At 44.9% G+C, this 13,808-nt stretch overlaps 3 protein-coding genes across 3 annotated transcripts; 2 read left to right on the forward strand and 1 right to left on the reverse strand.

Annotated features, from left to right (window-relative positions):
• Positions 1–416: 416 nt before the first annotated feature.
• H6S33_011322 (uncharacterized protein) lies at positions 417–2,922 on the forward strand (the record flags this gene model as incomplete). Its single annotated transcript, XM_044842671.1, has 6 exons — positions 417–542; positions 610–731; positions 800–1,083; positions 1,149–1,417; positions 1,467–2,544; positions 2,600–2,922. 6 exons carry the CDS (start codon positions 417–419, stop codon positions 2,920–2,922), a joined length of 2,202 nt encoding a protein of 733 aa, XP_044696090.1.
• A 2,473-nt stretch (positions 2,923–5,395) lies between these two features.
• H6S33_011323 (uncharacterized protein) lies at positions 5,396–6,241 on the reverse strand (the record flags this gene model as incomplete). The annotated part of the gene is made up of 4 exons (XM_044842672.1): positions 5,396–5,409; positions 5,501–5,512; positions 5,937–5,964; positions 6,029–6,241. The coding sequence occupies 4 exons, from the start codon at positions 6,239–6,241 to the stop codon at positions 5,396–5,398; spliced, it is 267 nt and encodes an 88-aa protein (XP_044696091.1).
• Positions 6,242–6,934: 693 nt separating this feature from the next.
• H6S33_011324 (uncharacterized protein) lies at positions 6,935–8,103 on the forward strand (the record flags this gene model as incomplete). The annotated part of the gene is made up of 2 exons (XM_044842673.1): positions 6,935–7,174; positions 7,258–8,103. 2 exons carry the CDS (start codon positions 6,935–6,937, stop codon positions 8,101–8,103), a joined length of 1,086 nt encoding a protein of 361 aa, XP_044696092.1.
• Between the last annotated feature and the right edge of the window lie 5,705 nt (positions 8,104–13,808).

The raw sequence follows: 13,808 nt of genomic DNA on the forward strand, positions 1-13,808 counted from the left end.
GGTTTGCCATGACACGATAAGGAAGCTGACGAACGCGGCTGCTGAACAGGAAACCGTGTCTCGTTCAGCCGCGTTGCTTGTTCTCAAATGTACGCGGCAGCTGGCAGGGGTTATCGGAACAATTTCTAGCCACAGGGCTGGTGGTTTGCCTCTCTTTCCACACCCCCTGCAAAGAACTGTAGCAGGAATTGCTATTCCATTCATAGTGGGCTTCTTCTTCTTCTTCTTCCCCTTGATTCTTCCTCTTCTTCTTTCTTCTGAGGTTCCAGGGGTTTTTCTTTCTTTCCTTCGTTTACATAACATCTGTTTTTTTCGAACCACACTACTACTCTACCACATTCCACTTTATTTACTTGAAGCCTTAAATTGGAATTTAACTCGCTTCTCACCAGCGCCAGAGGAGAGATAGCGCGACCATGGCGACCACAGGTGCCCAGTTTGGCGAGGACGCCGCGAGAAGGAGAGCAGTGGCTCCGGATCTCAATGGACCTCCAATAGTTGTAACTGATACTGAAGATAGGAAGAAGGAGCTTAAGCCCGTTGTAAGTTTGCTGCGCCATCCACCATATCGGATGCCCCTTTCAATATGGAAGCTGACGGGAATCATAGAGACAAGCTGGAGGGATCGATATTGAGCCTATATTAGCTCCATTATTGTTCACAATCTTGTCGTTTTTCACAAGGCTGTATAAAATTGGACTTTCTGACGTAGTTACGTGGGATGAAGCTCAGTACGTAGTTCTTTGGGTGGGGCACAAAGGAAAACGACGATCACGGAAACTTACAAGGGTGTTTATAGTTTTGGAAAATTCGGCTCTCACTACCTTAAGCGTGAATTCTACTTCGATGTGCATCCTCCCCTAGGAAAGATGCTTGTTGGTCTCTCAGGGTACCTTGCAGGTTACAATGGTTCCTTTGAGTTCAAGTCTGGAGATCACTACCCGGCGGATGTCAACTTCACTTTCATGAGGGTTTTCAACGCCGCATTCGGCGCACTCTGTGTTCCGCTTGCGTACTATACTGCGAAGGAGTTCAGGCTCTCAACTAAGGCGACTTGGTTGGTTACGTTGATGGTATTATGTGGTAAGTTTTTGTGTATCCACTGGAGCTTTGTACCATGTTGCATAGCTAATGACGATGTCGTGTAGAAAACTCGTACACTACCATCAGTAGATTTATCTTGCTCGACTCCATGCTCTTGTTTTTTACCTTCACGACTATGCTCTGCTTTGCGCGGTTCCACAATCTCCAAAGCCGATCGTTTTCCTTCCAATGGTGGCTCTGGATTGTCTTGACCGGATTGTCGATTGGGTGTGTGTGCAGTGTCAAATGGGTTGGATTGTTTGTTACCACTTTGGTTGGGTTGTACACCATTGAGGATCTCTGGAACAAGTTTGGAGATCTTAAGATGCCGAAGGTACGTTTTTGTATGCGTTTGCGGCTGATCAAGGCTTACAATCTTTTAGATCACCTATGCGCAACATTGGATCGCCCGTGTCATCGGCCTCATCGTAATCCCGACCATAGTTTACATGGCCAGTTTCTGGGTCCACTTCCTCATCCTAGAGAATTCCGGTCCCGGTGATGCCCAGATGAGCTCACTCTTCCAGGCCAATCTTAGAGGTTCAGAGATCAAAGAATCCCCTCTTGAAATTGTTATGGGGTCTCGTGTGACCATCAAGAATATGGGTTATGGTGGTGGTCTTCTTCACTCTCACGTTCAGACATATCCCGAGGGTTCAACGCAGCAACAAATAACCTGCTATCACCATAAGGATTCCAACAACGACTGGTTTTTCAACCCTGCCCGTAACCAACCAGACTATAACCCGGAGGACCCCGTTCTTCGATATGTCGGCAATGGTGACGTCATCCGTCTCATCCACGCACAGACCGGTAGAAACCTTCACTCTCACGCTGTGCAGGCACCCATTACCAAAGCAGACAACGAGGTATCATGTTATGGAAATATGACCGTTGGTGATGACAAGGATCACTGGACTGTCGAGGTTGTCAACGACGCCGCAAGCAAGGACCACAGCAAGATCAGGACTCTCACCACAGCATTCCGTCTCAAACACACCAGTCTCGGATGCTACCTCCGTGCCGGAAATGTGAACCTCCCACAGTGGGGTTTCAAGCAGATTGAAGTCACTTGTGTCAAGAAGAACAATCCCCGTGATGTGTTTACTCACTGGAACGTTGAATCTCACTGGAACGAAAAGCTCCCCAAGGCAGATGTCGGTGCCTACAAGTCACCTTTCCTCCGTGACTTTGTTCACTTAAACGTTGCCATGATGACTTCAAACAATGCTCTTGTTCCTGACCCAGACAAGCAAGATGACCTCGCGTCCCAGTACTGGCAATGGCCTATTCTCCATGTTGGGCTGAGGATGTGCAGTTGGGATGATGGCATTGTCAAATACTTTCTCCTTGGCAATCCAATGGTTTACTGGGGTTCTACCGCCTCTCTGGGTGCTCTTGTCTTGATGGTATTGTTTTACCTTGTCCGATGGCAGCGTGGCTATGCCGATCTTGACCAAGGTATGTATCTTCCCTCAATTTTCTCTCTATACTCTAAACTAACGAATCCAAATAGCCGGTATTGACCATATCCACTACGCTGGACTCTATCCGATTATTGGTTGGGTTCTCCATTATCTACCCTTCATTGCTATGGCCCGTGTCACCTACGTCCACCACTACTACCCGGCGCTCTACTTTGCTATCTTGGTCTTTGGTTTCGTATTCAACCACGTCTGTAGCAAATTGCCAAAGGTGGCAGCTCTTTCCGCATATGCGGTTGCCTACTCACTTGTTATTGGCGTATATGTATTGTTTCTCCCCATTTCATGGGGTATGGAGGGAGCAGCGAGCCAATATAGCTACCTGAAGTGGAGCGATAACTGGAGAGTCTATTAAATAGCGCAAGATATCAATATTGTTTTCTTTTTTACTGGGTGGGACTATTGAGGATGGGGTGGGGTATAAAAACTGGAATACTTTTTTGCGGTTAGACGCATAGGAATTGAGTGCAGTATGGGAAAGAAGAATAATCTCTTGTTTTTTGTTCTTTTATTTGCTTATTATTTATTAGCATGAACCTCTGTCCATAGCTTCGTAGTAGTATTTCGAGTGCGTTTTTCGATTTTGTAAGAGTGTGAAAGTTATTGGCAAGCGAGGGTCATTTGGGTTGGGGTTTATCTTGGTTTTCTTCAGTGGTTCTGATAATGGTAATAACATCATTTTCATGAGCGGTAGTGTGTGTGTACGGTATTGGTATTGGTGTTGGGTCTGTTTAAGGAATAAAACGGTTGCCAGGAACTACATTATATTCACTGTTTATCACTCGGGGGCTTTCTCTTGGCATTTCCGATGATACTTGAGACTCATTGTACCACCACGCCCGATGAGCTTTGCGGCAGCACTAGCCAAGTTGAAATCATATGATAAGCCTCTCTGGAAAGCTTTAGTCCCACCGTATAATAGGGAGCCGTAATTTTGTTGGGAGATCAATTTCTGTGAGCCACTCTCTTGGTGTCCACTGGCTTTAGGGTGGACAGCATTTTTCGACAGACGGAATTTCTTCCTACTATTTATGTTTTATTGCTCGCATGCTTATACATCTCCCCGCAGGCAAAATAAATAGAAATAAAAATAAGTGAGTCTAATAGCGATAAAGAGTGTTTTAAGTTAGTATTATACAAGCCGATTCTGGCCTTCGATCGGCCGGTGAGGACAATGAAATAAAGAAGAATGACGACTAGTGTCACTAGAGAGGTGTACTATCGACACTATAGAGGTGTACTGCCGCTGCTCTGCCTGCTAAAAAGGTGAACCATCGCTATCCTGTTAATGAGATATTCTTTAATCAATTGAGTTGTACTATCGCCACGCTGCTATGGAGGTAAACATATCACAATCACCAAAACATATAATCACAATCACAAAACAATCCCAAATAATATGTACCTAAAACATATCACAATCACCGAATAACAGAATAACAACAAAAAGAAACGATAACCTCCAGCATAACCTTTCTTTTTAGCTAACTCACCCTATTCAATAGCTCGAGAAAAAGAAACATCCATAACTCAGCTAATCAAAACCTTTGAATATTCGGTATATCTATATACTAATAGGATATTATCACTAGAGTCTCGCTGATTGATTGATTTATAATTCATTAATCGTGTGCAAGAGTCTCGCTGATTGACTGTATTGTATGATATGATACTCGGCCGAATCTACTATGAAATACAAAATCTAATCAATTAGGCAAGAAGAGCACCATAGCCAAGAACCTCAGAATCACAAAATCCGAACCGACCCCCTGCACCAACTACAACTACGCCATTGATCAGGCGCCTCTGGGTCGTTCGCCCACTGCCCACATTCACACTCGCGATTCCTCACCCTACGAATCGTCACATCCTGGGCTAAAAGCTCTAGCGAATGTTCATCAGCTGGAAGATGGCCATCCTCTATGGCGCAGCCCTCCACGTATCGCATGTACTTGTACTCAAGACTCGCTCTTTTATGCTTTTCCCAACAGGGCACACACATCCAGACCGCATTTTCGTCGTTTGCTGAGCCACAAAAACAGGGGGGTTCGGAATTAAACTTGGTACACAGTGTCTGGTGGTACCTGTACCTGCTCATGAGCATTGCTTTTTTGTAGACAGCTGAGACATAGTCGAAGTCGTTATGTGTTGTGTAGTCCTAGAAAGGAATTAGGGATTGGGAAACCATATATGGGTGTGTGCGAGCACTTATTATACATACAGTGTAGGTCTCCACTTCATAGATTCCACATAGGATAATTTCATCGGTATCTTCAGGAATGGACTTGAGAACATTTCTCAAAAGACTAGGGTGCCCATGGTGATCAAACTGACATGTTTCTTCGAACATGCAGGTTTCTCTTGTACGGGAGATGAGAAATTTCCAGTAATCTCTTGGGGGATCATCGAGACCGAGGGATTGGTAGGTGCTGCGGGAGATAAGGGCGAGCCTTTTAAGATCTCTTTTGGAGATGTAGGACACTAGTATGCTAAGAACAGGGTGAAGAGTGAGGAGGTAGGTTAATGTGGATCTCATGCTCATGACTGGCTTTAGTTGTCTTGTGGCTGTGACAGAATGGTGCTATAGTGATAGTCTACGGCGTGATTATTTAGAATATGGGTAATTGGCCGGGCCCTCTGAGGGGAGCTTGAGGGCATATATATATAGCTCTGCGAAAGACCGACTGAAAGTTGGGCTTGGCACAATTCATACAGAATCAAATTTCTGTAAACAAATTATTTCGAGGTGACACGGAAGAAGTTTGTGCATGGCTTGGGTTCTAGAATATCACCAGATATGTAAAAGGGCCCGGCTGCTGGCGAGCGGCTTACGTGCGATTGGCTATTGCGTAGATATATATCATGCCTCTTAGAGCCCTCTCTATGTAGAATATTTTCACTAACAAAATAGAAAAGTAGATTATAAACCATACCTTCCGAATTCACTGAGTAGGGGTGGACCGCGGATGGCCAAGTGATATTAAAAACAGTGATAGCTGTAGTGATCAAACATATTTATTACTATGGGCAGGATCGAATATCGGAGGGGATATGTCTATAGCTAGGCACTGCGTTACTGTTGTTCTACTGTGATAGTTCGTATAACGAGCGAAATTCCGAGATTCAGGCTTTGTTTGACTTAGACAAGGGTTTTGCAACTGAAATATTGACATCTCCAGTCCCATAACAGGTGTGCGAGGTTATGTAAGTAATCTTCAGATCTAATATAAGGATATAAATGAGACTATCGATATATGCCTTACTCAAACCCTAGCACTCTGTCCATTGTGTATTCTCCTAGCTGACTGAGTGCTTACTCTAGCCAGCACCCAACAGTCCAAATACCTGCTATCCAGCATCTTCACTTACTGCCCGTGCCCGATTTCCTGCGCAGTCTCTACAAAGGATTAACATCGTTACACTTACAATAAAGCCACCTATGGAATAGAAATATGATATACCTTAACCAATGTCATCTTGCCCTTGCCCTTGCCCTCTTTCTCCTCACGTTTCTTAGACTTCGCCTCTGCTATCTTCGGATCAGCCCGTTCTTTATGCCAATTACTGTTGTAACCCGCGGTGATTACTTGGGTATGATTGGGTTCGTGCGGCGGTGGCGAGCTCGAAGTGAGGTCACGGTCAGTGATGTAAAGGAGGAGCTTTAGTACCGACATTGAGTTTTGTTTCGTATGGCCAATGAACACAAATTAGTGCTTGTATTTGTAGCACTCGACGGAGTTTGGGGTAATAATAAGACTGAATTGAAGCTTCCAATGGTGGTGTGTTAGTGTGGTTGACATCCAGCGCTGCTGGGATTATAGAGTTTGCGTAAGGTTAAGTTTACATTGAATGGTAGTTTGAGAAAAGACGAAAGATCAGGTTATAAAGTTTAATGGGTTGACGTAAGAGCCCATTTACCAATAACCTTTCCATTCTACGGACTAGACTCACCAGAGCCTCCCTAAAAGAATTACTTGTGCATATTCTCTTCCTACTACCGTCCCGTTCAGCCCCCTTCCCTTCCACATCTCGCTTCTTTCTAAATCCTTACCTGACAACTGATTCCATCCCTTTTTATCACTGTTCATCACTGTTCATCCATCTCTCGAACATCCTGTGATCCTTCCATCTAAATATAAAAAGGCTCGAACCCAGACATTTATTTTTCCTAATCTCCCTTAATTTTCTTCTAAACACCCAATCTCTCTTGCTCTCACACAGCCCCGTGGTCCATAACTCAAACACTCATTCTCACTCGACTTCCATCTGATCTTCCATCTGATCTTCTCACGATCACCCACTCTTCTCGTCAAATCATCCTTCTTCAAACAAATATTTCTCCACAACTCTCTATAGCCTCATCAAAAATGGACTCTCCAGTCAAATCCTCTGAACTATCCTCTGAAATCCCAATTGGGATCAAAGACGTCGAAGAATGGTCCATCATTGCCATCATCAGATACGCCAACTCCATCGAGTACGAAGGACCCATGCTTCCTGTCATCGATAAATTCCTCAAAGAGGTCAAGCAGAAGTATGAGATGAACAAGTACAGAATGCATTCTGGAACTTATCATAAAGCTTGTTTGGCTTTGGAAGCGTTTGAGGTATGCTTGTTCGGATCCTATTGTTTCATGTCAACTCGATCATTGGTATTTCTAATAATAGATATCGTACTAACAAGAAATAGAAGGACATGGAACTGTTCAAGTATGCCCTCCAAATGGGCCGAGACATCCGTGAAAATATGCACTATATCCTGGAACAGACCAAAATTCCCGATATGAAGCCTGAGGAGAAGGCCGCTCAGATGCAGAAGGCCATTGCTGTGGAGCGCGAGGAGAAAGACGCTTTGTCTAAAGATGCTGCCATCAAGGCGTTAAAGGAATTTGTCCAGAGGGAGTTCGCAGACAAGAAGAAGAAGGAAAAGGCCCTAGAGAAGGGCGGAGAAGAAAATCTTCAGTCAGTCAATTTGGAGGATATTAAGTGCAATCAATGCACGATTCCAGTCTCTGTAGAAAAGGTCATGTGCTACAAATGCCACGTGGATCATGAGAGATCAATCCTGGCTCCTGGCCGTAAATTCAAAAACAGGAAAGAGGAGTTAAAGTTCCGCGAAGAGCAAAAGATCGCCGAGCGCAGAGAAGCAAGACTTCTCAAGGAGAAAGAAGATGCAGCAAGGTATCGGTCAAACAGCGACTTTGTCCGTGAGTGCTACGAGATCCAGCAGGCCCAGAAGAGGAAGAGGGAGGAGCAGCAGGAAGCCCAGGAAATCAACGTTAGGACAATCAAGAAGGTCCGCAAGACAATGGTCGACAAGGATGACGACGCTACACACCCTGATCGATTTTATGCTCCCCTCAGAGGTTTCTGCGCCGATGCCGACTTTCCCAGTAATCCACATCAGCCGGCTCTTGTTGCGCCACCACCGCCAAAGAGGGCCGCTCAGCCATCCCAGGCGAAAGATAGCAACAAGCCTATCGGGAACGCTCAACTCAGTGCGATGTTCGTTGGGTTGCCAAAGCCTGGAATTTAGAAGACTTGGATCGATATCGGGTGTGGGGAGGTCTAAGGTGGAGATTAGGTATTAAAACAAAAGGTCGAGGCCCGAGAGATAAACATTTTCATGTCGATATCGTTTCATGTGCTCTCATTTAGCCCTTTCAGGCCATATTCTTTTCTTTTGTCTCCTTTGTTTCTACTTCACAAAAGATCTTCCATAATTTGTCGGTATTGTGTAATAAGGGACTTACTTACATGTATGGAATTGGCTACTTAATTCTAAGTGCATATAGCATCCCGTCATGAGCGCGATTTCATGCAAATATGATCATTGATATACGAGTGAATTAGCATCAATTAGGGAATACGTTGTTATCGACAGTACATGTTGCCAAATGGAAAAATGGGCGAGATGAACACATAAAAACACCGCATGTAGGCATGAGACATAATATTCTTACTGGGAATTATTTTGGTGGACAGGCTGACGAATGTTTTATCTTAGCCACTGCAGTTTGTTGCTGTTGATAAATCGGTAAGAGGTGATTTATTGCAAAGGACGGAGCCAGGTTACCTAAGTACTTATGTAACTATTTAACTGATCTACAATAAAGCCAGGTATCATCTCACTACGTATACTTGGGTGGACCACGTACCCACTTCTCCAACTTAAACGACCGTCATTGTTGTCCTTTAACGACAGTGGTTACGTATTACTTACTGCGGCAAGCTCAATTTGATATACCAGACTAAACACCCAACCTCGCATCCCGGTTCTTGATACCGCATCAATCATTAGTGGGCGAGCTAACAGCGTTCACGTCTGACTATAGATCTACACTCAAATACTCCATATGCTGCGCGGTAAACATAGAGGTTAGTATGTAACTCTACACATGCCCATATTCAGCAAAGCCCTATATGACTGAGCAGCGACAACAACCCTATCTATAGACCCCGAAACCACGCCGATAACCTACATCTCCACAGTCAGTCTTCTTTGTAGGCCGTTTGTTTCGATACCTTCATGCATTTCAGGGGATACTATTATACGCACATAAAACAGAATACAAGCTAGACTATCACTCATATCCCCAGGCCATGTCAAATAGTATCAGCAGCAGAAGGCGATTACAAAAAACACCCACCCAGCCGGGCAAACAACCAGACTCCTCTACAACCCTACATGCTCTTTATTACCTCCCTCTTGTAGGGACATAAATCGCTGTCGGTGTCGTGGCGCTAGCTACTCGCGCCTAGGGCAGACTCGGGAGTAGCTGTCTAGGTGTCTACGCAACATAACTGCCCCAGTAGCATTAAACGACCTGGAGATATGCTGAGGTATTACCTAGACACAAGAACGTTGCTTTGGGATATTTGATGGTTGGTAGTTGCGCGGGTTCATGTGGAGGGACTGCATCATGAGGTATCACTCGGTCATGGTTATGGCCCGCTAGGATGGCAATAGGGAGATAGTTGGCTCGACCGTCGGTGCAGGATAGTTTTCTGGCTATATAGTTTGTGTTTATGTGTTAATTACTTACACTCCGGTCGCTTGGGGATTGAGATCTAGAGGGATAGCTCGGGGTAAATCTACGAGGGTGGTAGGACTATAGACTTTCTCTACTTTTGCATATATCTAGTCAAATTAGTCTCGTTCCCAGACTATATCTGCATATCTAAATGCAAAAGAGTCTGGGAACGAGACTATATACTTACCTAAAATACGGGACGAAAGGGGACTACGGGGGCATTTCACTTTCACTTCCCTCCACAAGTAGAATAGAACACAGCTACATCAGCAAGCTCGGGTATTACCCAGGTGCAGCCCCTTCATCCTGGCAGGCATTCCATGCCCCGAACGCCTACCACATCTGACACTACCAGTGTATACCGCTCGCACCCGGCTCCATCCCAGGAGCGCCTAACCTTCCGGTACCGCCAGGAGATATGGCACACGTCCGGATGGCACTCGCCAACACTCTGCTCGCATGGGCCGTCATGAGATTACCTCCCCTTCCGGAGATGCTGGAATGGAGTGACCCTGCCTATAGCACCTATGGAACTTTTGCTTCTTTTGATTACATCAGTAGTACCATGCGAGCACTTCCTAATGCTCTCACAGTTTTCTTGAATGCTTTCATGGCATGACGAATGCTCTTACGGCATGGTGAATTTTCTCACGGAACCGGGATTGCTCCAGCGAATGCTTCTGCGAATGCTAACAGAGCTGAGGCATTCGTCATACCCACTCAAGCTGAGGCAACACTCACTTTACCCCCTTTGTATTAATACACCGTCGTCAAAGAATAGGAAGGCACCAGTCCCTCAAATGATATTTAACGTGGGTATCCTCAATGCCGCTGTACGGTCAGTCCCGGGATACTGATATGAGCACTGTCCTGTATACTGGTGATAACTAGGCAACCTTTGATGGAGGTGTATGTTTCTGTCGATTCGTGAAAGGTATAATTAGCCTTGAGGTCGAGGCCATGGTACGACTCATCTGAAAAGCTCAATGTCCATGCATAAGCAGCAAATATGGACTGAGATTGCCCTCTTGCAGCGAGCTTGCTGGATAGCCAGATTCAGATACTGAGCGGCTGAAACTTTACCTCCTTCTTCCAATACGCATGCATAGCAGAATGACTCGAATTTTGAATTAGAGAGGCCAATTGGGTCTAACGTTCCTGGAGCACTCATGAATGCCCTCACAGCTTTGCAAGCATTCAACTAAATTCATTCCATATACGTAAGTCTATCCTAGTATTTACCAACCAATTACCAGTCTCCACCTCAAACAAATGAGCTATTCCCAATATACTCCGAATATTAATGACCTACACCCTCTTACTCCTCCTCCTACAAACCTTCAGGAGCCCATTTAAACTATCAGCAATATCACAATCCTTTGCCTCGAGTAGCTCCACTATATATAGCTTATTTGCTAGCCCTCCACTATCCCACAGCTTGAATAAAGCCTCCACACTTCCTGGTAAGCGTTCTCGAAACACTCCCCACTCCTCTGAGGATGCTACCGACATCCATACTCAATCTTTTCTTATTTCCCCTTTCCTAAAAGCCGTATTTCCTGTACATCCAATATTGTGAACCTTGTATACTTCATGTCTTTGGAAGATTGGTATCGGAGCCTGCAAATATGTGAATATCTCCACCCGGCACTCTAAAATGCTATTAAAGCTTCCGGCAAAGCTTTGAGAGCATCCCGCATCCTCTGCATACTCCTTTATCAGGCGATATAACATGGTATGGCTTATTTGCAGTCCATCCGCAATATTGAAAAGTCTTTCCGATTTCGTGGAGGGGTTGCAAAGATGCATTAGAGGCAACTCTCCTTCTACTATGGATTGTTCATTTGGGGTTTTTTTCCGGTCTTCAATTTTAAAAATGTCAAGTAACTCCTTCAGATTATCTCGATCGCTTCAAAGGATGTCGTCAATGCTTTCATGACCTCCAACAATATCTTTCAGATTCAGCATTCAATTCTCCAATGCTCACCGCCGTCTACCATATCCAGTATCTGTGCTGCAGCATCGACCTTGTTGGATGCTCCGTATGCCTCTTTTACCTAATGTACATGGACGAGTTCGCTGATGTCGGGTGAGTACTGGGGAATACTCCCAAAGCGCTCGACATGTTCCCGATAGTGTGATAATACGTACAATTTGATGAAGTTGAAGTGAGACCTTTCTTGTATCTCGCGAATCTTCTCTAAGTCTCGCTGAACACTCTGGGAGCCTGAGGTATTTAAAGCTTTTGTCCGATTTCTCGCATCCTTAACCGTTCTCTTGTATGCCTGAAATTCTAAAAAAATATCCTTGTGCTTATGGAAATCCTTAAAATAGCTCTCCGTGTAATTCAGTGTCCTCGTCATATGACTCCTATACTGCGCCATTAATTGGAAAGTCGATTAAGCCTCGTACATATTTCAATGCCTTTGCGAGGTTGCCCCTGACAGCCACCCCCGGATTTCTCAAAGAAACCGTGAGTGCTCTAAAAATAACATGCCAGTGCCCCAGATTTCTCATCCCCTTCTCTTGCTATTGGGTTGTGGTATGATATGCCTTGTTCGGTACTGACAGTTCAGGGTAAGGCGCAATCGAGGCCCAAGCATTGTCAAATTCCTTCAATTGATTGTGCTTCTTCAAGAAAGCCTGAACCCACTCCATCATATGCTTCGATATCTCTAGGTAGATATTGTGCAGGATGTCTGGTTTGTTGAGATCGTACGGATTAATCCTCGGTATACCCCAGAAAGCATTGAAGTGGGTTTTCACTGATCTCGCGACAAGGTATTCCACTGGTCTCAGGTTTCCCAACTTCTCCCTGAATAGCTTTACCCTCTCCCAGTAATCCTTATGATCACGCTTAGGGCTTCAGCGAGTGCTCTCAAAACTGTGGAATTCCAACTCGCATCTTGGACAAGAACTAATACTAATATTTTGTAAGTTTGTATGCTTAGGTTGATCAGCGATCCAACCTAACAATACCGGAAAGCATAGATATTCGTACCCGTCGGTGAATGCGATTAGCTCTCCTTCCTGAGAGCACTCCCAAATGCTCTAAAAGATCTCCCCAAGGGTGCGATGCAGCGCCATTTGACTCTGACATCGTAAACCGGAATTAGCGAGTGAGTTATTTCCGAGCTTAGATGGGACTGGCAATAGCCCTAGGAGAATTAACGAATGCAAAGTGGGCTTGCTCCGGACCGATGACTTGATATTGTAACGGAGCCATTTCAACTATCTGGTGTATAAGTACACACAGGGCCCGGTTACATGCTGAGAGTTATTGTTAGAAGCCAGTTGCATAGTGAGATGCAAGTACCGGCAGTGTAGTTACCTACCAGCTGTTAGAGTAACTACATTCTGGGCGCTAGGAAAGGGATCTATTCACGGGAGCAATTACTGACAAGTCTATGCCTTGCCAGTGACTAAAAGGCCGGCCAGAGTGAAGCTCTGATTGCCTGGTGATCCTCTGTATGCTTTGAGCATTATAAATCCATCAATAGTGGCAGGGACTATGCTAGGGAAGTCTACAATAAGTGAAAAGCTCTACAGCAATGATTAAGCTTACACCTGAACGGCAGCTTATTCATGCAGGCTCCGGTTGTGTGGCAACTAAGGCTGCTGCAGGTATTACAAAGGCTTTGACTAATGTGGTTGCCTTGAGTATCGGAAACACCTGCTGACGCTTAGAGAAAAGCGTTATAGCGGTGGTATTGTTTCCCGGACCGAGAAAAGGCTTCACCGGAACTTAGTATGGAGTTAGGAGCAGAGAATTGAGGCCTTCGGAGTATAAGTACTCAGGCTCATTCTTGCCCTTCAGTACTGTTCTCCCCAGTCTTCATCTGAAAGAAAACCAAGTTTTTATCGGTAGCAGAGCCCTTAAAGATTATTGAGTTCTAGCGATAGTATCTTTGAATGATCTGCAACCTGATTGTCTATCTTGCACGACCATCTCTATCCTATCCTATTCTATTTCTCTTAGAAGAGACACCTATTACACCCCCCATCTTCTACCCAGAGCTCTCAGACTGTCGGAAAGAGACCTCATACAGTTCAACCAATCACTGCCAGAGTAATGGGCAATGCTGGAGAAATACAACTGGCATGGTACCGGAGGTTATTGCTTCTTACAACGTATCGGTGGACATGGTACAGGTTCGACTCTATCTTGCTTATTGATGCTTTTTAACATTTAAGTATTAGTGGCTAA

The sequence above is a fragment of the Morchella sextelata genome (genome assembly GCF_020137385.1).
Source record: "Morchella sextelata strain SCLS chromosome Unknown scls_6, whole genome shotgun sequence".
NCBI classification, from domain to species: Eukaryota; Fungi; Ascomycota; class Pezizomycetes; order Pezizales; family Morchellaceae; genus Morchella; species Morchella sextelata.